Source organism: Heteronotia binoei, chromosome 12, assembly GCF_032191835.1.
Source record: "Heteronotia binoei isolate CCM8104 ecotype False Entrance Well chromosome 12, APGP_CSIRO_Hbin_v1, whole genome shotgun sequence".
Lineage (NCBI taxonomy): Eukaryota > Metazoa > Chordata > Lepidosauria > Squamata > Gekkonidae > Heteronotia > Heteronotia binoei.
The window spans coordinates 39,028,833-39,053,894 of NC_083234.1; the positions used below are offsets into that span (position 1 = coordinate 39,028,833).

General features: G+C 42.5%; 1 protein-coding gene across 4 annotated transcripts in view; it reads right to left on the reverse strand.

Moving 5' to 3' along the window:
- Positions 1–8,426: 8,426 nt before the first annotated feature.
- DPYSL2 (dihydropyrimidinase like 2) overlaps positions 8,427–25,062 on the reverse strand; it is a 106,827-nt gene continuing 90,191 nt past the window's right edge. For 2 of the 4 annotated variants that reach the window (XM_060251618.1, XM_060251620.1), the window contains exons 9-14: positions 24,520–24,676; positions 23,787–23,928; positions 21,024–21,194; positions 18,110–18,289; positions 15,139–15,316; positions 8,427–12,316 (exon numbers count right to left, since the gene is read on the reverse strand). In XM_060251618.1, the coding sequence (XP_060107601.1) occupies positions 12,225–12,316; positions 15,139–15,316; positions 18,110–18,289; positions 21,024–21,194; positions 23,787–23,928; positions 24,520–24,676 (920 nt within the window). In that variant the 3' untranslated portion in view covers positions 8,427–12,224. The remainder of the gene's footprint in view (positions 12,317–15,138; positions 15,317–18,109; positions 18,290–21,023; positions 21,195–23,786; positions 23,929–24,519; positions 24,677–25,062) is intronic. The other 2 variants (XM_060251619.1, XM_060251621.1) reach the window with 1 other exon arrangement.

Here is a 25,062-nt window from a genome sequence, read left to right on the forward strand (position 1 = left end):
ATGGCAACAAAAACTACTGGCTACACTGTGTGGTGATGTATGAGCTGCCAACTGCACAGATGCAGTATACAAACTTAAAATGTTGATTTTTAAAAATATATATTTCTTGGGCACATGTGACCTTGCCAAGGCAATTCAGTAACTTCTGAGCATGCACCAACTATAGCTGCCCAGTTTGATGATGAATGCCATTCATTGCAGAGACACTAAACTGCACATGACACAAGAACAGTCTAGAAAGAAGAAAGGGAGCATGACAAGCAATGGAAGTTTGATTTATGAGAATCACCACCTCTTTATAGGACAATGCCAGACAGGCTGATACTATGAAAGTATTAAATGTTTTAATTTTCATGCATGAAGACCATTTTTGTCCATGTATGTTCTTTGGCATATTTCCCATTTTCATTTTTACTGCTTTTTTTACATTAGGCACCATTTGAACCAAGGGGTCCCCAGCAGATAGCTCAAGAGGTACTGGTAGATCCCCAGCTGCATCAGAGTAGCTTGTACATCCCTTAGAAAACCCAGGAAAAGATCACAAAAGGATCTTCTCCAGGCTTTTTACCCCCTGGTTCTTCTCTTAGTCCATGTTGTTTCTAACACAGAACAGAATTTAGTAACATAAGAAGAGCCCTGCTGGATCAGATCAGTGGTCCATGTAGTCCAGCATCCTATCTCACATAATAGCCAACCAGTTCCTTTGGAGATCCAACAACGGCATAGAGGCTGAACCCTTCTGCTGATGTTGTCTCTGGGATTCAGAGGTTCTCTTTAGCCACCATAGCTACTAGCCAATGGTAGACCTATCTTCCATGAATCTGTCTAACATGCTGGGGCGGGGGGGGGGGGGGAGAGGTAGCTTAGGGCATTTTTCATTACTCAGAAGTAGGTCACATTACAGAAAAGATTGGCATCCCCTGATTTATACACAACTGTATAAGGTATCATTCCTAGTCTAGAAAGATGCTAAATATGAGCCCAAACTAGCCCTTGAGAGTTTCTTGACATGAGCAGGGATACTAAAAGTGCATCAGAAATTATTCACCCTTGATTGTCTCATGAAAGATTTGATTTTTGCCATGGCATTCTTCAGTACAGTTAACTGCCTAATGCCTGTTTAATTGGAACACTGAACACAGTGAAACTTACTTCCTAGGTAAGTCCACAAAGAATTGCTGCCCTGGACATGTTTCCATGGTTCAACCTTCATTCATTATGAACTTCATCCAGTTTCACCTACCCATTAAGATCACACTGACATTCACTGCTGTGACAGATTGCTCCACTGTTCTCTCAGTCAATCTACCAACCATCTCAGAAGTTCTCCACCCATCTCACCCTTATTAATGTAGAAACAACAATGGAGGATATCTTGATTGACAAAGAGTTTGTTACACAATTTCAAAAATGTAACTATCTTTAGATATAAATATATACACACTTACCTCATTATCTTACATTCCAGCTCACTTTGGTCTGAGCTTCATAGCTCTGGCCCCTAATTAATACACAATTTTTACCCCAATCTAGATAATTACATGTTCATAGATATTAAAAATTGACAGGCAACTCAATTACACACATACCCCAATGGGCACCCTTCGGAGAATTCCAATGCACAGCCTGTGAACTCCATCAGTCCACTGATTTAATTACTATTAAACTCTCAGCCCACTGGATAATTACTATTCCTATAAATGATCTGTGCTGCTCTCCCTCTTGAGATGGAGCTCTGCACAAACCATTCCAGTTCCCTCCAATTCTTCCATCAGGAGTGACTGCTAACTTCTAATGAATAATAGGTTTGGAAAGCAGTCTCCACAGAAGCCAGCTCTGAGTCTTCAACCAGTCTCCTGATCTTAGCTTGGCAGCATCTCACTGACCATACCTGGCATCATCATAATTCAAAGAGATGAATAGCCAGTGGTCAGCCAGGACAAGAGTCCCTGCCTGGAGCAGTTTCATTCATAAATATTCCATGCCATCCTACTTACTAAACCCACTCAGTCCAATGGGCTCTGGTCAAATCAATAATGTGGTTTCTGTGTGTGTGCCTGCTGAAAAAGCTAGACCAGCCATGCTAATTTGCCATGAAAGAGATCATCCGAGGCCTGCTAAGATAAAATGCTCTTTTGGGTTAACAAATGCACTTTTAAGGCCATGACACAGTTAAATATCCATACTTATAAGGGAAGTGTTAAATTAAAGAAGGAATAGGAGCAAGGTCTCCTCTTGTAGGAGGAGGTTCATACCTTAACTTCTGCAGTCGTTTGATCCTAGGAAAGTTTATTTCTCTAAAATATTACCTGACTCCTCTTTTCATGTTCAAAGGGGCCAGTAACAAAAACAATCACTCCACTGATGAACTCCAATAACTGGTAAGGTAGCAATTACTTTTTACCCCATCCAAGGAGCTTAAAGCAGCATTCATGATTTCTCCCTATTTGTTTATTCTTTCAACAGCCCTGTGAAGTAGGATGGATATTTGCTTACATACTTCATGTATGCCATTTTTGTTGAGACTCAAGGCAGATTACAGAATTAGAAAACAATACAATAAAGTCCTGCATAATGCATATAAAAGGGCAATAAAATTGGATCCCAAACCGTCAGTTCAACGGCCAATGATCTAAATCTCTTAGGGAGAAAAGGAGTGTAGTTTCAGTGACAGGAGTGATAGGAAAATGGGAAAACACATAGTGATTGTACAATCCAAATGACTACACAACTGTAATCACTTCTATTTACACTGATGTATGTATAATCTACAACCAGAATTTCTGACATGTCTGCACCTTACTTTTTATAGCAAAGCCTGTTCTAGTTTTTCATTCTGTAGCTCTTGCTGCCACCTAGTGTCCTACAGTTACCCTATTTATGTCTTTGCTCATTTGTATTTCTCTCTTTCTCTCTGTCCATTTCCCATGTGTAGCCCCCATCTGCAGATACCTAAATCTGAGGATTGGGACCACACTTGCACTAAATAGATGTATCCGCAAACTTGGGTGATCCCAAGTTTGCAGAAATATCTGAATTTTTTTTAAAAAAATACATGGCTAATTCCTCAAAAAGCAAAATAGCATTCTCTGTGCAAGTGCAGAGAATGCACCTACTTCTGGCAGTCAGAGTAGGAGCCCAGGGACTGCATTCAGTCCCACAATGGCAATGGTGGTACTCAAGAGCCACGCTGGGCCCACCACTGGTGGCTGTGCAGCCAGGAAGTTGTACTGGCTAACAGCAGCAGAACAGCGTAAGAGCTGCACTGGGCCCCCAGAGAAGTGGGGGGGGGGGGGGGAGAGAGGAGAATCTCACTTTCCAGCAAGTTTTACAGGCCCACCCTTCTAGTTTTTAATTGTTTTATCAACCCAAGATCATACAAGGAGATGCTGGGGGAGGGGGTGATCTTGGGATATAAAGCCCATGTCTGAGGTGGGGCAGACAGAGAGAGGGACTGACCCAAGCCTATCTTTGAGGACCAAACTAGATAATACCTCTTCTTTTTGTCCCCCAACAGTTTTCCCATGCCAAACCACCCAGGGGGAGGCGGTAGGGTTACTTCCTCATTTTTGCTGCTCCACATAAAGTTTCTCAAGTCAAATATGTTTAGTTTGCTTAGGGTTGCTGTTTCCAGATTAGGATATTAATGGTGATTTGGGGGTAGAGTTTCAGAAGGGCAGGCTTTGGAGAGCATAGGGACCTAAGCAGGGTATAATCCTAGAGTTTATCCTTCAGAGAGACCATTTTCTCCAAGGGAACTGATTTTCCCTGGTAGCTGAATATCAGTTGTAATTCCAGGAGATCTGCAAGCCTTACCTGGAGTTTGGCAATCCAAAATGTGACCTGACCTAGACCCCAACAACAACAAGTGAATTGGTGGCATGTGCTGACCAAGCCTTTAGCCATCTGAGCACTTGGCCAGTGAGAAAATAAGGATGGAGACATGCCCTGCATGAGCTTTTGCTTATAAATTATGTCTTCAATGACTTTATAAAATTGTTTCATAAATCCCGTGCCTGAGGAAAACTTTATTGAAACAGGAAGTGGAACACCTGCTGGCCTGTCACATCTGGATGGAATTTTTCATGGGATTCAAGAAATTGTTACATACTTCTTGTCACTGAAGTCCACACTGAAATGTGTGCCATCACTGTGGAATGATTTCTCAAGGACTGGACTTGATTTTTTACATGTTTGCTTGTTGATATGTATTTGCTTGTTAACCTGTCTTTATTGTAATAAATGCTTTGAGTATTTAGTAATTTTGGTCACAGTAACCAGCAGGTTTAGTGTAGTCAGTCAGTGCTGGCTGCTGCTGGAAGAGATGGGACTTTGGACTGATTCAGGAAAGAATCTTTTACAACATGGTAGGAAATGCTGCCAAGTCTGATCTGCCCAGGGTGGCACAGCTAAGGACACTGTATGCAAGTAAAGGGGATGCACCCTTACATCCTTAAGAATATAGGCCTATCAGGGACACCCCAGGATAACACATACTGGAAACATGGCTGAATCTCAGCCTCCCAAATTGATTTCAAATACCAAATGTCTGGGGAGAGAACTGCCATTTTCACACCCTGCTTGTGAGAATTGGGACATGAAGTAGTTACAACATCCCACCCTGAACTCCTACTCTGACTGCCAGAAGTAGGTGCGTTCTCTGCAATTGCACAGAGAATGCTATTTTACTTTTTGGGGAATTAGCTGTGACCCAGGCTAGCCCAATCAGATTGCAGAAGCTAAGCAGGGCTCACCCCTGGCCAGTATTTGGATGGGAGACAACCAAGGAATTCCAGGGTCATGATGCAGAGGCAGGCAATGGCAAACCACCTCTGGGTGAAATACCTCCCAGACATCCTTCCCCTGCTTTGTGCATCCAGACACAGTTTTTACTTCTTACAATTTAACTCTGGATCACTATTTACAGATTATCCTGCACACCTGGAAGCAAAGCTAAGGGTTCTTCCAGGCTTGAAGAAACATCTTCCCTATCCCTGGGTGGGCCCATTGTGTAGATGTTCTGATCAGCATGGTGGGACCAAGTTGATAATTAGATACATCACCTGATAGAACAGATGATATTAAATGTCTATAAAGTACACTGAGATGACATACTTGAGAGGCTTTGAGCATCAAACTGAGAGCCAATATGGTGCAGTGGTTAAGTCTGCAGACTCTTCTCTGGGAGAACCGGGTTTGATTCCCCACTCCTTCACATGCAGCTGCTGGGTGACTTTGGAGCTCTCTCAGCCCCACCTACCTCACAGAGTATCTGTTGTGGGGAAGGGAAGGGAAAGGAGATTGTGAGCTGCTCCAAGATTCCAAGTGAAGGGTGAGGTATAAATCCAATCTCTTCTTCCTCTTCTAAAGTAATCTTCATCACAAATGCTGTGTATGGTGAACTGTGTAGTAAGTTGCCATTGGCCCTGTGCATACATTCCAGATCTGTGACAGACTTTAATGTGATGGAAGAGTGGTTGTGGTGTAGCAGCAGAGGTATCTTCCAGATCAGGTCTAATTCTTTGGAGCAAATCAGCTCTTCAATCACAGGTTGTGTCATGCCAACAGGCAATCCGTTCCAGAGCATGGCTAGGACAAATGTATGAAGTCAAGCAGTCAGAAGAAGGTTTTATGTGATAATTGAACTATTTTCTAACATAAAGTAACTTCAAGTTATTCCTCCTCACCCTAAGTACCCTGCCATTAGGATCTTACAGGAACAAAATCAACAAATGTCAGCAACAAATATTAGAAGTTGATGGATTAAGCAGGTGGACCTTGGAATACATCATTTTTATGGGGCACCATTATTATTTTTCAGATAGTCTTAAAACAAATTCACGCTCCAGACAAAGTTTTCATGTCACAAATCAAAAAGTAGATTTCTGTAAGTTCTGTAAGTGAGGGGGTGGAACCAAGGGTGATGCACACACTGGCCCCATCTTGACTACAGGTGGCTTCGTACCCAGGTGAAAACAGACTTCAAGAAATCTGATACCATAGAAATAGATCCAGCTCTCACATAGGATCATCCAGGTCATACAAACATGAGTTGTAAAAAATATTCTTGCAAGATAGACTGAAGACAGACAAAATGGGCGATTATCTTCACTAATTTCCACAATGGTGAAACTTCGCAGTTCTCAGGATTCCAAGGAGAGCCAAAGGTAGTTCTCTGGATATGAGAGTTTGTGTAAACCAACACATTTAAATCAATGTATTGCAAGGTTTCATTCTAGTTCTCAGGCACAACTTCATGTTACACCTGCTTTTTAAGTTGCCACCATATTATTTTTCATCGAATTTGACACATTTACATCCACTTTTCCTCTAAAGACCTCATTGTGCTGCACATGGGATTAACTAATTTCATCCCTCACAACCAATTTGTTTTGTGATTTCTTCACTCCATTCTGTATCATTGGCTGACCAAGGTGGGAGGAGGAAATACATGACACTGCAATATATAGTCAGTTATCCCGTTCTAGGACTACATAACTAAGGGGTGCAAGTTTTGTTGGGAGATCCTATAACTTGTGATACATAATTCTGCTGAATCTTGGCAGTTTTCTTTTTCTGCCTTTCAGTGAAAACCTTTTAAAGTTACAAATCCCACTTCCTTCCAAGGAAACCAATCAATTGCATCATCCCAGAGGAAGCCTAACTGGGTCCATTGTCACATTTTCCAACATTGTGTCATGGATAATTTTCATACATCCATGCGCTGGGATAGCCAAGGCTCAATGGTTAGCAGAGATGCCAGGGTCACTCATATTTCCATGAACAAGGTACCAGTTTCAATCCCTGGTATCTCAAGGCTGTCAGATAAGAAAGCCTTAGCCTGAAACTTTCAACACCCAGTTGATCAGAAAAAAAGTCAAGAATTGGGTACGGTATTTTTCACATTGAAACTGTAAAAATCCAGAGGACAACAATGTCTCATAACTGAGCCCCATCCTCCACCACTAAACATGGAATTATTTTATTGCACTCTTGCTTAAATAAGATTTTATTGCACTCTCAAGTAGGGTTAGCTATCGGCAATGAAAACCAGAATAATCTGAGTTTACAGAATGCAAGAAAACAAGGATTTCCCAGCATCGATTTTGCATTCAGAAGGTTGCAGGTTCACCCTCAGCATATCAAGCTTGGAAATACCTTTCTTCCTGAGAACCTACCAGAATAAGCAATGCAGAGCTAAATAGACCAATGGTAGGAATCAGCATGCAACCCCGTGGCACAAAGTGGTAAAGCTGCAGTACTGCAGTCCTAACCTCTGCTCATGACCTGAGTTCAATCCCGGTGGTAGCCAGCTGAAGGTTGACTCAACCTTCCATCTTCCGAGGTCGGTAAAATGAGTACCCAGCTTGCTGGGGGGGGGGGATGTAGATGACTGGGGAAGACAATGGCAAACCACCCCATAAAAAAGTCTACCATGAAAACATCATGATTCAACGTCATCCCAGAGTTGGAAACGACTGGTGCTTGCACAGGGGACTACCTTTTTTACCTTTAGGAATCAGCATAAAGCAGCTTCAAGCATATGTATCATGTACAGAGTAGGGATGGGTACAAACTGAAAAATGAAACACAGTTCAAGCACAAGCCAGGATGGTTTACGGTTCATTTTGAACCAACTTGTTTGGGCGTATCATTCTTCAACCCAAAAATGAACCTCCTTTTTTCCATGGAAGTTCTAGTGGTTCATTTTTGTGGTTCACTCTCCAGTCTGGTGCCAATTCAATCAATTCCTAGGCAACACTGGGGGTGGACTTGTGGAGAGCCCTAGAAACACCCAAAGCAGTTGTCCATAGATTAACTGGCAGCTCTGAGAGCCAACCATTCTGCTTTATGGGAGCAGATTATATACTAGTAGAATACCGCACCCTGACTCAGCTGCTTTCACTTTGCAGCATAAAGAGAGAAGAGTTAGTTGTTGTGAGAGCAGAAGAATTGTTTGCTATATGGCTGATTTAGGGGAGGCTTTGAAGGACTCCTTTTCCCTCCCACACACGGTGGGACAATTTTTTAAACACCTCTCCAAGCTGGGAAGCTTCCTTGCTGTGGTTTCGGGGACCGAACCTGAAGCTAGAGCTGAGCTTTCCCTGGAGGCACCTTCTTTTTGGGGCTGTAACTCAGACATCCCAAATCCAATCTTCAGCAAACTTGGAAGGTGCGTGGAGAAGAGCCTGCTGAAGACTCTCTGTGAGTTTGGTGTCTCTAAACTCATGAGGGGGCTGTTCTACCACCTCTTGAACCAAACAAACCATGAAATGGATCCGGAAATGGAAAAGTTAATTTAAGTTCTTGGTTCATGCAATTAAACCCAACACGAGCCACCATTTCCCCGGTTTCTGCCCATCCCTAGTACAGAGATTACAGATTGACATTCCGCACCAATTGTCAAGGCCCACAGACACTCCAACTGAAACAACAACATTTTGTCTTTATTAGGAGTTCCCATGGTAATATAACACAGAGTTTCTAAGGAAGAAAAAACACAAGACTCATTTTATGCCATTATTTGCACCATTGGGAGAATGGTCCAATCTCAGGGCTTTTGCCTACACACATGATCAGTTTAGCACTTACAGCTCCTTCACAAGCACAATTCCAAGGGTTAAAATCCAGCTAGTAGTAAATTCTACATGGTTGTTTTTTTAAATAATTTTTCCTTTAGAGCATCAAGTCACTGCGGTTAGTTAATTCCATGTTCAATGTCATTTCTTTGAAGCATTTACATATGACATTCATTAAAACAAATGTACACACACACACAAGCGAGCGAGCTCCCACAGAAAAAAACATGCTTACATAGCCTGCAAAAAATTTTAAAAGTTTTCTCATTTTTCTTCTTCTAAAGAACAAACAAAATGACTTTTTAAAAACAAAGCAAAACAAATGTTCATCATGGGCATGGGGGGGAAAGGAAGACTCAAGTGAATAACGATGAGCTGCAAATGTTTCGTAGAACTGAAACACAGTTGCTTATTTTTTCTTATCCCCCCCCCCAAAAAAACCCCCCAAAACTCCTTGCTTAAATTCATATTAAAGCACAGACGGAAAAACAAATAATTTTTTAAAAAACAGCTGCAAATATATATATTATGCTTACTAAATACTTTTTTTTAATTAAAAAAGTGCAATCTCTTAAGCAAACAAAAGACTCCAACACTACATGGAACTGCCAGGAATGGTGATTTGCTGCCATTAGTGCTAGAAGGTGAAAGTGTGAAAAGGAGCAAAGACAATTCATGAGATCTCAGCAACTTAGGGAAGCATCAAACTGGCTGCTTTCTATACCCCCAAGCTCAGCAAACAGCCAGGAATATAAGTTGTTTTATTTAAAAAAAGAAGAAATCTTTACTAGTAACAGGGACTCAGCTGTGGATGGCATACAGTCACAGAAAGTCGTCAGTTTGTAAGGGCCATGGTGCAGAAGAAGAGACTAGATTTATACCCCAGCCTTCACTTGGAATCTCAGAGTGGCTTGCAGTCTTCTTTTCCCTTCCTCTCTCTACAACAGAAACCCTGTGAGGTAGGTGGGGCTGCGAGAGCTCTAACTGACCCAAGGTCACCCAGTAGCTGCATGCAGAGGAGTGGGGACTCAAACCCAGTTCTCCAGATTAGAGTCCGCTGCTCTTAACTAATACACCAAATGGCTTTCTAGAGCACGATGCTGGTGTTGGTTAGGAAGATTAGAATGCTGGGGGAAGCAGTGACTGAGGGTCAAAATCTTTGTCCAAAGTCACCCTCTTCCCCAAGTGGTTCTCTTTGCAAGTGGAAGCCATGGTGGGGGTGGGAGTAGGAATGGGGAGAAGAATTGGATCAGGACTGTGATTCAATCCTATGTACTTTTATCGATCTGTGGAAGTCTAATGGAACGCAGCTGACTCCAGTTGGGATATGGTTTCATTCTCCTCCCACGCTGTTCCAATCTGAATGAAGATCCAATGGGGCAGCTATTTACAATGGGAAAAATACAGGGGAGGAGCTACGATGGAACTCCTAATGTCCCATCTCCTTTGACACCCCTCAACATTGTATCTCTAGTTCACTATCCCCCTCTCCTTTAGCTACCATGGAACTTCTGGTCTGTATTGGTCCCATTACTTGGGCTGTAGAACCAACCAATGAAGGCAGCACCTTGAACAATTGATTTTGAAGACCAAATGCATCTGCTTGGATCTACCCACTTTTTTAAACTTTAAAAAGAATTCTGCAAATGTGTGCCAGGATCTAAGAATTTTTTTAAAATAAAAAACAAAAAAGAAACGTATGTGGCAATACATCAGTTTTTCAAAGAGCAATGGTCAAAGCAAGGGAGATAATGTGGCCTCTGCAGAGAATAAAATTAAACTCACGGCGAGACTCAACACAAGCCACAAAAACCTTGTATGCTCTGTCATGAGGACTGATCACATGGTATCTTCCCATCAACACCCAAGTGGGAGATCTATGGACTATATTTGGGACAGCTGAATCTAATAAGCTACCTACATTTAGATCCCACAGCAAAGTTACATGCATTTGACTCCATCCACTTGAGACACAGCTGCAAGGGGTCCAACTCAAGAGAAGTGGCTCCCACATTGCCAGCACTAAAGTTAACTTTAGGTTCCCCGCAGTATGTTGAGGCTCTGTACAAGAGTGAATTTACAAAGGAAGGAATAATTTAAGCTCTCTTCAGGGCACTATCAGCCTCTTAGAGTGCAATGGCCTCTGGTGGCAGAAGAATTAGTCTAGAGCTAAATCTAAAGAGCGAGTTCATTAATTTGATCTAGTGCTACTACAAGTGGAATCACCAGAGGGCACTGCACAAACTGGTTGTCCTCTTCTCCAACTGGTACATGCAGGTCATTATGAAGAAAAGGAGACTTGTGTGCATGTCTCATGTCTTTGGCCAGTGCTCCCCACTCCACCTTCCACTCAGTCAAGGAACACTAGCTTGGAAATTGTGTTCATTGACCAAGGGCTTGAGGCTGCAGAAGAGCTAGTGTGTTTTACAGTGACTGAGTTTCTCAGCTGAGGGAAGCCAGTAAGCATTAAAATGAAATAAAAGGACGTTTATTTTAAGTTAATTTAATTAATGTGGGCTCAGGGCACCACACAACAACAATTTGGGCAGCATGCTGGCTCTCAAGGTTTTCAGAAAACCAACCCACAGGGAAAAAAGAGTCAGTGTTTAGAAGGATCTCAGTAGTTGCCAAACAACAGAGATCTGCTTGATTCCTAGTGATGAACAGAGGTGGCAAAGACTATCAAAGTTAAGAGACTATTAAAGAGCCTGGCACATCAGCACAGCAGAGGACCAGATGAAGAATACATCCTTCATACTGTAAAAACCAAGGCTGAGCTGATACAGGACTGAGTTATTGGTTAATTGCAATGGAGACTCAAAGTTTTCTGTGACAGTAGAATCCATTGTGGCGGTGTCATGAGGACCCTAAAGTTCAACTTGGACTGGGAAAGATGAAAAGATCTCCAATAAGGCATTTTCAAACACGACAATACAACATACGGGAGCAAGCAAACGCACGCACGTATCTTTTAAAAAACAAAAACAACCCTTCAGCTCCGGAATGAGATAAAAATATGAAAATGTAAGAATGGGATGGGATACATCCCCTCTGCCCCAACCCAATTGCTAATGGACCTTAGCAGCACAAATATTACCTTCCCAGTTAGAGAAAGGAGGGTGTAAAGAAATTTGGTCTTTGATCGTTTCCACGTTCCCTTTTAAATTGCACTACTGCAAAATCCAGTTTAAGGGATGTCCAGTTTAAACCCTTGAATTGCTTGGCTGTTCTTTTCAATAATTAAACCCATACCTTCATTTATAAAAAATAAAATAAAAAGGCAGCTCCCAGGAAATTCACTTTATCCTTCCTTTTTTTTTTTTAGAAAGAAAAGAAAGAAAATATGTTAATGGTAACATAAGCCACAAGTTCTATTCTTAAATGCTTTCCTTTTTTTTTTTTGCATTTCCATGTCAAAAAAATGCAACAGGGTTTGTTCCCAAATGTGTAGAAAGAGGTAAGTGAAGAGGTTCTGTGAAGATGTTGGGGGAAAGAGATTGACAACAAAGTGACTGGGGGGACTTACGCCTCAACTAGGCATTACCCACTAGTTGCCCGCAGTAACCATCACAGGCTCTAAAAGAATCAAAAGGGTCTTCGAGTGCCCCACCCACTCCCATGATCCGCTAAGCGGCCATGTTTGTTTTAACCCAAGCTGGTGATGTTGGCACGTCCACCAGGTGGCGCCACTATGCGCTGCGTAGTACGGCGTGGAATATTATCATCGATTTGCGCACCTAGGAAGGGTGAGAAAGAGAGAGAGGGAGAAAAAGAGGTAAGACAACAGCAAGAACAAGCACAGATGATAATAATATTAATCAGTTTGTCCAAATGCACTCCAAAACTGTTTACGCCTAACAGGCTTCAAGCCAATGAAGAGTGCAATCTGGCATACTCTGGTGTCCTACATGAACAAAAAACTACATCAGCTTTAAACTTGTTTAACCGTGACTCTGCTTCACTAGGGCAATCCTGGGAGATGTAGTTTGTCAAGTGTATTTCTAGGTTGAAGAAGCCACCCTTTTCCAAGCTATCCTCTACAGTAAGTAAAGTTAAACAAGATTTAGTCTGTTATAGAAATACACCTTCTGTCCAAAAATATAGCTTAAGTCTCATTTACATCATTATTAGGGTTGCCAAGTCCAGCTCAAGAAATATCTGGAAACTTTGGGGGTGTAGCCAGGAGACTTTCGGGGTGGAACCAGGAGCAAGAGTGTAACAAGCACAGCTGAACTCCAAAGAGAGTTCTGGCAATCACATTTAAAGGGACTGCATGCCTTTTAAATGCCTTCCCTCCATTTGGAAGTAATGAAGGATAGGGGCATCTTCTTTGGGGGCTCATAGTCCAGTCTTTTTGAAACTTGGGTAGCGTTTTGAGGTGAGGCACCAGATGCTATGCTGAAAATGTCTTCCTTATATCTTCTGTATTTGGTTATTTTCATTACTCCCCACTCAAGGGTCCACAAATAAAGAAGTAAAATTATCATTCATGAGAAACAGGGCCTTCTTGATCACTGTCCTGAGCAATAGAATTCCATTCCCTGTTGTCAGATATGTACACTGCCTTCCATTCCTTCCAGAAAGGATTATATTAATTGCATTGTCAATAAATGCTTTAACTTCATAAGTTTGAAACTTTGATGTACTGGGCCACTGTTTGTCTGTTTTGGAATTGCTGACTGTTGCGCCAAATTGATTGTGTTTTCCCTATGAGTGTGAACTCCTGTAGGACTATTTATAGTTGACGAGTCACATGCATAAGAAAAACTGGGATATTTTTGAGAACATTGGGGAAAAAATAACCTCCTAGAACATTTGTGTGTGTTCATGTGTGCTTTTGGCACGAATGAAAGGAAAAGACATGTATGGAATTAAACATTTATGTAAGATATTAGATAATGATAATTCCTATGTATACTGTAAATATAAACAACATTTTCAAGAATACTTTTAATACCAATATAATTTTGGCAACAATTTGATATGCTATAAAAATATTATTATAATATATTAACAAGTTCAGGGTTTTCAATGTCATAAAATTTAACTTAATATACCAATTTCAGGTAGTCTTACCTATTGTGTTTAAGAATTTCTGCAAAAATAGTAAACTTTCTTTTGTTTTCTACTGAATTTGCTTTCAATTTTTTCCCTACCTCTCAAATGGTGAAAGTTAAAATTCTTGTGCTAGGGAAGCACAGGGAGCAACAATTCGCAATTGTTTCTCATATACCAGGTAGTACAATTTTATATGCTAAGTCACAAATGATGCATTTTACATATTAAAACTGTAAACTTTTTGATTCGATAGTAAATATTGCATGTTTTTCAATTTCCCCCAAATTTTCCATGATTTTTTTAAAAAGGAAATAAACATTATTTTTCCTGTGGTTGCAAAAATTCCTGAAATTCTACATCTCTAATTGCACACATATCCCTGTGGTTTCAGGTTTCATTTGAAGGAGTGCAAGCTTCAGGCCCTCAGTGGTTCAAAGTGGGTGGGTGATGCCTGGTGAAATCTCAGGAAGGACTTTTAGCCAGCCTTCAGTGTCCAGGGTGGATATTCACCCATCCCCATGATTAGCCAAGATGACTAAAGGGAACCTCCATATCCAGGGACAGTAAACCTCTGAATACCACTACCAGGAGGCAACATCAGTAAGAGACCTTGGCCATTATACCCTATTGACTGGTCTTCCAGGACAACTCATTGGCCACTGTGTGAGAGAGGATTGTGGACTAGATGGACCACTAGTCTGATTCAGCAGGGCTCTTCCTACGAACAAAAACATGAAACTCCTTGTAACTATCAGAATTTGCATGAGGCGTGCATAAAAGACTTCCATGATGTTGATCCTTTATTAAAATTATGAGCGCCTCAAACCTCACCTTTTTCACATGATAATCTGAAGCTAGCATCTTTACTAAAATATTCTAGTACTAAAGTCTGAAGCAAAACAAGATGGGTAGTCTGTCTGCAGCAGTAGAAAAGAGCAAAACTCCAGTAACACCTTAAAGACAAACAAAATTTGTGGCTTTCACGAGCCACTGCTCACTTCTTCAGATGCAGGAGAATTTGCATCTGTATTTGAAGACGTGAGCAGTGACTCACAAAAGCTCACACCCTGCCACAAAGTTTGTTCGTCTTTAAGGTGCTACTGGACTTTTTGCTCTTTTCTATTTAAGCAAATTCTCTCTAGGAAAATAAGATTCCACACAGATCTTGTCACATGGTGACAGCAAAGGTCACAGTGTACTGGGGGCCAACAGATCCTCTCTGAATCTCAAGCACAGATTAGCTATTACTCCCTATAGCAATTCAACAAAATAGCCTATTAGGGTTTGTGGGGGAGATCCGTAACATAAAACAGTTTGGATCGTCAATTTCCTCCATCATGTCTGTTTCAGTCCCAAGTTAAAATTCTTCTCCTTTACAGTTATCTTCTAGAACTACATATATATCTGAAGCCTGTTTTCATATCAGGGTGGGAGGGAGGGGTGGCTAGAGGAGGCAATCAAGACAAAACAACAAGATTTCACCATAATAATTTAGCCTCACATAAGTATGTACCAGACAAGCTAAATCCAGACTGGTGCAGGTTCCTAACAGGTGGGGCCTGCTGCTTCGCTGGAGAAGTCTTGGCCGAGGATGCTGGTGTGACTGTTTTCGGCGTCACCGAGACTTCACAGACAGGACCATCATACAGGCCTCGGGGCACACCCCTCAGCTCAGCCAGCTAGAGTGGGGAGGAAGCACGTAAGAAATAAAAGAGAAGACATACATAGGAACAAACATCAACCCATGTTATAGAGAGGATTATATACCTTCCAATTCACTACCAGGACTGAGTCTTGTTTGGAAACTGATTGGGAGATAAAAAGGTAGCCCACTCCACATGAGTGGGGAGCAAGGTGATGCCAACCTGTTTCTTCCATTCAACAAGGCTGCTCCACTGCTGAACATCTGAAGCTGGACTTGAGCACAGACTTCTAGATTGCATGGCTGACTAATCAATATGTGTGCATGTTAAGTGCCTTCAAGTTGCTTCCAGCTTATGGTGACCTATAAATTAAGGTCTTCTAAAACATCCTGTCATTAACAGTCTTGCTCAGGCCTTGCAAATTAAGGGCCACAGCTTCCTTTATAGAATCAATACATCTCATGTCTTCATCTTTTCCAGCTACCTTCCACTTTTTCTAGCATTATTGTCTTTTCCAGGGACTACTGAATAGTAATTGGGAATTCCTACCTATTTGGCTACTAGGTGCCAGTTTGCATGTTCAGAGGTGGGACAGGTGCAACATGCAGGGTAGCAGGTTGGCCTTTGTAACCTCCATCGGCTTTTTGAGATCACCGGAGAGGGACGGTGGCTCAGTGGTAGAGCATCTGCTTGGGAAGCAGAAGGTCCCAGGTTCAATCCCTGGCATCTCCAAAAAAGGGTTCAGGCAAATAGGTGTGAAAAACCTCAGCTTGAGACCCTGGAGAGCCGCTGCCAGTCTGAGAAGACAATACTGACTTTGATGGACCAAGGGTCTGATTCAGTATAAGGTAGCTTCATATGTTCCTAATATACTACTGCATTTCAAATGGATACATTCAAAAAGCTAACCTGAGTTTCAACTGGCAGATGCTAGTCCCAGCTGTATGTGAATCCCTTCTGAACAGGCTATCACGGGCCAAATTTTCTGATACTGCAGAAAATCAGCCTGTCAAAACTGACTCTACTTTCATTTAGTAGATAAATTCCAACCAGACAATATTAGCCAGCAGAGGGCAGTGTTTTAAATATGTCCATCTGGCTCCATTTCCGAGAGCTCCTGAAGAATGTTAGCCAAGAAGGACAATTACGCTATTGTACTTTGTTGACACACCATTGATTTCACCAAAGTGCTGCTGATTTACAACTGGATTTGGCTTGAAGAAGAAAACCAAGCCATGCTTCATTGTGAATTCTATCCACGTTTGCTTTTTGTTCCTGACTTCAGCTAGTTGGCTGAAAGAAGACCTTTAGCAAAAAGATTGCTGTAGCTTTTTGTTTTACCAAAACCACAATTGTCAGTGACAGTGGCTCCTTTCAGATCAGGTTGTAACTTCCACACGATCTTAGCCAAAAGAAGTGATAAGGTTGTAACTTCATTTCAAGCTCTCTTTTGAATTTTTTGGTAGAGAGAATGACTTTTTAAAAAAAGATTAGTGTATTAACTCTTTATCAATAATGTACTTTGTCCTTCCAGAATTAGAGTTAATTCTATATGCTCAATGCCCAACTATCAAACGTGCATGGTGGAAGAGCAGGAATGTGGACACGCAATCCTGCCCCAGCACACTGGTGACACAACATGCAAGGTCGGTTGTATATATCTACTTTCTGCTAATATGATACAGGAAGGAGTTTGCATTAGCATGCATTGTTCATGATGCACATATATGATTGACAGGAGCACATTCCCTCCTATACCAAGAGAATGATCTGGACTCTGACCCCGCAAAAAAACCCCATTTGATTCTAGTATGCCAACCACGTGTAACATGAGCACAACACACACACACTGAAGCTGTACATGCATGAAGATATACATGGCACTCCTGTCCCCACAAAATAGCAACCATGTATATCAGGAGGATTGCAAGGTAGCACATTCCTGCTTTGCGTTTGTTGAGCACCAAAATCAAATGTCTGAGCAGGTTTAGAATGGTGTATATATCCATATGCACCATAAGCTTCTCATCCCTTGATTGTTCTACATTCGGAGCCTCTACCTCAAAAAACAGCCCCCCCCCCGAGCTCCCCAGATCAATTCTTCATTGTACCCTATGGTCCCTCTAGGGTATAACGGAAAAATCCTGAATCCAAATACCATACCGGTACTGGAATATCAGAAAATATACTATGAGCTACTTCTGTTGTCTTGTCTGGCCTTAATCTGCTCAAAGATGCACTTCTCAATACATCCCTGTCTTGAGTCAAAATATGTGTTCAGGGAATTCTATCCTTCCAAGCTGTTCACAGGCCCAAGTTGGATCATGAATGAAGCACATGGGAAGAGGGAACTTACTCTCTGCACCATTTTCCAGATCTGAAACATTGTGCTGCTGGGGAAGCCTAATTTGTACTAATGGGCTATGCCTTTAGTTTTCCTCAAGGGGCAAACAGTAGCTCCCTGAATCCATTTCTGGTTGACAAAACAGCACCAAGGGAAATCTTCAGCTTCTCCTCCCCCTATGCATCCTGGTCCCAATCTAAGTTGAGCTTGCAAGCACCTGAGAAGAATAAAACTTCCAGTGCATCTCTGTCAATCTAACCTGGGAATGGATCCAGGAAAAGCCTATAGCAAGTTTAGACTCCATGGAAATGGTGGTATCTCCAAGTTCAGTCAACTTTCTGGCCTTGTAATCTACCTCCTACTTGATTCAAATGCTGCAGTGCAATATATCAGGAAGAATAACACTTTTTTGTCCAATTTCTCTCAACATTCAGAACCTGAGAGCTAGCCATTCTGCAAACATGAAAACACACACGTGTACTCACCCTGCTCCTTGCCTTGATCCGCTTGTAAACAAAATCCGGGAAAGGTTTCCTGGGAATATATCGTCCAGAACCTTCAGTTGCATGGAGGTTCCCATCCTCCAGCACAATCTTCCCTTGGCTGATGACAACCAATGGTGACCCACGGCATTCCATGCCCTCAAAGATATTGTATTCCACAGACTATAATGGATGAAAAAAGCAGGAGTTAAGACCCACCATATAGAAACATTAATTATCTCTACTTTTAAAAATATCTTCAGTTGGATCCCATGATCCATGGTGCAAAAATCAGGGTTCCTTCTTATTTCCTCCTTGCCAAAGCAGCCCTTTCTGACCCAAATTGCCGACCACAGAACCAACATGGACTAGAAGCTGCAAGCAGTGAAACTGCCCCCTCCTCCATTTCTGTGAACATGACCTCCACTGATCCAGATTGTTGGAGAACGATTTCTCCCCCACTTCCCATTCACTGATCAAGCCTCTTGAACCATGTGGGTCCATACGGATCCTATTAACGCTGGGGAAACTTCTCTGATCAAAAGGGGGACATTGCTGGTGAGAGGGAAATATAGGAAGAATCCCATGATCATCAGCACTTCCTGCTGGCAACTGCAGGATCCAGCTCCCCAGGTCGTAGGACCAGGAAAGACCTTTAAGTGTGATTCTCAAAAGTCACTACCAGTAAAGGTGGGCAAGTACTGGAACTACATGGACCATGAATCTGGCTCAACATAAAACACATTCTTGCAGTTCCACAGCTGTTCCTGTCCCCATGTCTCAACTGTGTTCTTCACAAGTCAGGAAGTCCCTGTGCCTCTATTTGTTTCCCCACACACAGTTCCAAAAATCTCCCCTTCCAGGACTCATAATGCTGTCAGGGACAGTAAGACAGCTCATGTCCTCCCCTTTCTTTAAACTCTCTCAACATTTCATGCCTCCCACAATAGGTTCAGTCCTCATCAGGTTGTCTTATTAGAGAGGTGTCCTTTTAGTTAGTCCTGACCTGGACAGCTAGTCAATCTCATCAGATCCATAAGCTAAGCAGGGTCAAGCCTGGTTAGAATCTGGATGGGAGGCCACCAAGAAGTCCAGGGTCACCAAACAGAGCCAGACAATGGCAAACCACCTCTGAATACCTCTTGCCTTGAAAACCCTACGGAGTCACCATAAGTTGGCTGAGACTTCACAGCACATTCCACCACCACCTTTTGCTTAATAGACATTTTTCTACATATCTAGGAAAACCTTTCACTTGCATAGTTCTACAGTTCTGAGAGCCAGTTTGGTGTAGTGGTTAAGTGTACGGATTCATATCTGGGAGAACCGGGTTTGATTTCCCACTCTTCCACTTGCAGCTGCTGGAATGGTCTTGGGTCAGCCATAGCTCTCGCAGGAGTTGGGCTTGAAAGGGCAGCTTCTGGGAGAGCTCTCTCAGCCCCACCCACCTCACAGGGTGTCTGTTGTGGGGGAAGTAGACAAAGGAGATTGTAAACTGCTTTGAGACTCTGATGCAGAGAGAAGGACAGGGTATAAATCCATGGTCTTCTTCTATCTTCATGAGTGGCAGGGTGGCAGCCACTTTACAAAAAGCAGATATTGTGATTTTGATTTTTATTTACTCCCCATAGCTTGTTACCCATGCCCATCTTTACAGTGCTGCATGTTTTATTTTTTTCAAAGAGTTTTCCAACAGTGTATCAGTCACTGTTTGGTGATAAACCTCACGTTGAAGCAATGCCTCCCAGCAAAAGAGGTTTTCCATCTTGCTTTGCAAAAATACTCATTGGCTTTTGCCTCCAGGAAATCACTGCTCCTTTCCAGCACAAAATTTGGGGTCTGGCATGATCAGCCTTGGGGTTTGAAGAATGCAGACTGTCCAGGAGGCTCGGCTAGAGGGTGCCTTTCTGTCAAGACGTGCATCTGGGTTTGGGCCCTCTGATGCGTGCCTCCCTGCTGGGCCTGCCTGGAGGGAGCTGAGTAACACTCAGCTCTGGCTGGGGGGCTGGGTCTCTTGCCCATTAATGGCAGGGGAGCGGTCGCGGTGACCCCTAGCCCTGGACAGGCCGCTGGTGGGGTACCCTTGCTGTTTATTAGAATATTGAATAAAGTGGCCCAATTTTATACCAATACTCTGTGTCTGACTCTTTATTCCGTCCTTGGGGAGCAAAAGAGGTTTTCCATCTTGCTTTGCAAAAATACTCATTGACTTTTGCCTCCAGGAAATCACTGCTCCTTTCCAGCACAGAATCAATGTCATCCTAAGTAGAACAACACCCTTTAAAGTCCACTGAAGTCTGTGGGCGTAGAAGGCTGTAACTCGGCTTAGGGCTGCACTGAATAAGAGGATTCATGAAGGAGGGGGTGGGGGGACTCAAGGAAGTTTTTTCCAGCCAGAAAAAAAGATCACATGGCTGTCTTCCAGCATTTGTAAGAGATGTAAACAGGCCCACGCAGTTAGCTGTTCTCACTCTCTTTCAGGACAAGATCAGAGAATATTCATACCAACAATGTTGCCTAAGTTTCACAATCCCCTTCCAGATGACTGTCAGTCACTTAACAAAAACATTAGGCTACACTGACCAGTGGTTTGCCTTAGCCTGCCTCCACATTATCATGGGATATTACATAACAGCAGTCCGTCATAACTGGATTGGCCTGTTCACATAGGATAATCCAGTTGGGAATGATTGTTATAGTGCAACAACATCCAATAATGTGTGGACACAGCCTTGATATAAAAGCATCTATGGATGTTGCATAACCCCTTTCCAGATCACTATATCCTGAATATTGAGCACAAGTTCTCCCTAACTTAAGACTTCATTTTGTATTTCTTCCCCCACTCCTCAGTTTTACAAAAACGCAGTGAAGCTGGAGTGTAGGAGGGAAGGATGCTCTACAAAAAAGCACTTACTATGTTATGGGTCTTGGCAGAGACCGTCTTGACACTGTCTGGGTCCCAGATCACCAGGTCGGCATCAGAGCCCACAGCAATGCGCCCCTTCCGTGGATACAGGTTGAAGATCTTGGCTGCATTGGTGCTGGTCACAGCAACAAACTGGTTCTCATCCATCTTCCCAGTAACCTGACAAGAAAGGATCATGGTCCCATCAGAGAAACAGCATGTTGATATTTGAAGACCTTCGTTCAAGATGGGTTTGACAAGCCAGTTTCCTCACAATCAGATCCTAGAATGGATGACCCCATTCAGTTCCATTAAGACTACATTCTTCTCTGCCCACTTTCCAGTTTAATTTAAACAACTGTCTCAAATTAATTAGTGTTTATACTGTTTGAAGTGGTCTCCCTCTCCCCTTACAGATTGCTAGTGCAGAGGAGAATCAGGGTCCTACCACAGATGGGAGTCTCAGACTAGACTTGTCTCCAGATTCTCACCCTGCTGTGAAGCTCAGTGGATGTCTTTGAGTCAGTTCCCCTCATAGCTTCCTACATCACAAGGCTGTTGTAAGGGTGAAATGGTGTGGGAAGAATGATGTATGTCACTCTGAACTTCCTTATTGCATGGAAAAGAATTGTGATGTGGTCAAGAAATCGCATGACAACTCCTTTTGTGCTTGGTGTTTTAATCAGTGCCCATGTGTGCTTACACTCAATGGGAATTTATGAGGAACAAGAGAGATGCAAGCTGAAAGCCACAGCAAATTCTAAAACAGTAGTGACCTGGAGAAAAGCCCAGAAATCAAAACCACAGCAATGGCATTACCAATGAACTGGTAATTTTCTACAAACCAAACCAGGTAACTCAGAACCTCAAAACTGTGGGGAAGGGGGTCAGATGGGGAAGATCTCACTGGCAGAGCCCTACTATTTTTTAAACTATACACACACACACACACACACACATATATATATATATATATATATATATATATATATATATATATATATATATATATATATATATATATATATATATGGAAAACCTCTCCAAATCTTAATGAAAAGGGATTGGGTTCAGGTTATACAAGATCCCAACTGAATGACATTTATTTACATCCTTAATTCCCCCCATACACATACCAGAAAAAAAAAATCTGTTTTAACAAAATATTGAATGACTCCACCCAAGTCAGATAGCACAAAGTGAGCCAAGAATATTGCACAACATAATATTTCTTGCATGTTGCTGCTTTGGCAGCAGAGATACCCATGTATGATCACAAGAACACTGACGATGCCAGACCATACATAGCTGTTGTCAGCTTCTTCTAGGGAAAGGATCCAAATAAAGTTTGGAACACTTAAAGCCATTCATTTCAATGGCATTATAAGCACATGCCAGTTCTTCCACTGAATAATCATATAGGGCAGGGGTGTCAAACATGCTGCCCGGGGGCCGAATCAGGCCCCTGGAGGGCTCTTTTCAGGCCCCGAAGCAACTCTTTCTCTGCATCACAGCTTGCTTTGCCAGGCTTGCTCAATTGCACAGGAGCTACAGAGCAAAGCCCCTATTTTTTCCACTGCCTTAGGCTTCTCCCTTGGAGAGGAAGGGATAGCTTTTTTCAAAAGAAGCTCTGGCTATTTCCTTCCTTCCCCAGGGGACCAGGAAGGGGAGGAGCCTCAGCCAATAGAAGGAAAAGACACTTGGCTCAGTAGCTCTGGTGTGCAACTGAGAGAACTTGGATTGCAAGGGAGAGATGCAAAGAAAGCACCTTTAAGACCAACAAATGCTAATGTTTTAAGCATGTTTTATTTTAATTTTAAAAAACCTTTGTGTTTGTCTGTGTCTTTTATAAAGTTTGTATCTCTGCTACCTGACATTATACTTTATGACACACACGACACGGCCTGGCAAAGTCCCATTTATGTCAGATCCAGCCCCCATAACAAATCAGCTTGACACCCCTGAATAGGGCTTAAATGTGCCTGGATCTTCCCTTAAATTCTTGACACAATTTGGAACCATCAGTGTCAAGTTCAAAAGCAAAATCAGGCTCTTGCTCTCAGCTAATCCCCAGACATGACATAATTCCACACATTACATAGCAGCAACTCTTCACTTGCAACTGCACCACATTTTGAGAGTTGGTGAAGCACAGCAGTTCAGCTCAGGAGGTAAGGACATCCTTTCCAGCCCAGCCACTTGGTTGGGCATCCTTTGACAAGTCACCCTCTCTCAATCTTACCCCCATTCACCTGCATCACATGGGGCTATCATTAGTGGTTTATGATACAGGGGTATTTACAGAATACTGACATATGAGTGCAAGACACCTTGAGCATTTAGGAAAATGCCACACATAAGAATTCAAGGTATAATTGTTATCCCCTTTTCAACATTTCTATAAGAAACTGTCCTCACTTGGCTATTCCAGATAAGCAGCTCATTCCAAGACATGAGGCTCCTTTGAATTAAGATTCAGCCGCATGTTAAAGAATACAAAAATCACAAGACAGATGGCCGCTTGGCCTGCTCAAGTTGACTTAACAAGGGCCTGTTAAGGACGGAAAATCCCCAGGCTATCATCATCTGGATACCCAGACCCTTCTGAATGACCCAAGTTGAATTCATTCTCCAGATATAGCAGATTTATGTCACTGTCCAACCACCCACATTCAGCAGGAGCCAGAACAGATCTAGGATAACAAGTAAAATCACTTAGGGATTGTCCAAAAGAACTGAGTTCTCCCCCCACATCCTGTCAAAGCAACACACCACAGCTTTGTCCCAGATGATAGACATCCTTTCCTCAGTTCCATTGGTTCCTTCAGGGATCAGAGTAAAGTTGTCCTTTCCAACAGCTTTCTGGGCAGTGTTGAAGGTACAGTGGGCACTGCCAGTGACCTGGAGATCTCCACTAAAACCAAAGACAAAAGGTGTGCATTTGACAGAAGTTCCATCCACAGCAAATCCCTTCCAGAGACCATCCCCTCTCTTATATAGTTGTTTGCATGCCACATTCAAGAAACGTATTTGCTTTTTATTCCATGTATTAAAAATTTCCAATAATTTTATGCCAGGGGGCATGCTCTCAAAAGACCTTCCCCCCAGATTTCATGTCAAGATGCTAACTACTTAGAAATTGCTCTAGTGTCATTTTTTTTTCTTTTTAAAAGAGGGCTGTTTCTGAATACTTGATCCAGCCAATCAAGGATCACTAGGTGGCCTGATGACACCATGCACAACGTTATGAAACCCATCAGACTCCGACATCATAAAAGCAAATCGAGGGCAATGCTTCCAGTCCTCTTCCTGATCAAACCCCCTCACCACCCCTATCATCAAAACAGAGGGAGCATTTTGTGTGTGTGCAGATCTAAAAGTTTTGTGAATCTGTCCCCACTTCAGTCGGTTCTAACAATCTGAATAAGCAAAACCAGCTTCTCTCGATACTGACTTTAGATTTAAATACAGGATAGCCACTTCAGGAAGAGTTGCTCCAACTCACCAAGACAGCAGAGAATTGAGGAAGTCCGGAGTGGTGGGGTCAGGGCTCAGAGGTGGAGAGGTGACAAAAGCTGCTGCTTTGGCCCAGTTTTTACTCCAATAGTGAGATCCATCTGTGCCCAAGCTTGCTGTGATGGGCTCCCCATATACCACAGTGCCTGTGATTCAAGAGGATACCAACAGGGTTGATATTAACCGATGTGGAGCATACGACACTAGGCACACTCCTACAGCATTACAGCATTCACTATTCCATTCAGACCCCATCACATTCTCCTCTCCTCCATTTTATCCTGACAACAATCCTGCGAGGTAGGTTAGGTTGAGAACATGCAACTGGCCCAAGGTCACCCAGCAGAGCAGAGATTCAAACTTCCACACTCTAGTCCAACAATCTAAACCATTGTGTAACACTGGCTTGTCAGTCTGAGGCCATATCAGCTTGTTTTTCCAACTGGGAACCATGCTTCACAAATAAGTATGGCAGCTGTGTCTCTCTCACTCATTCAACAGTCCTCAAACTTAAGACAGTGTAACTGCAGCA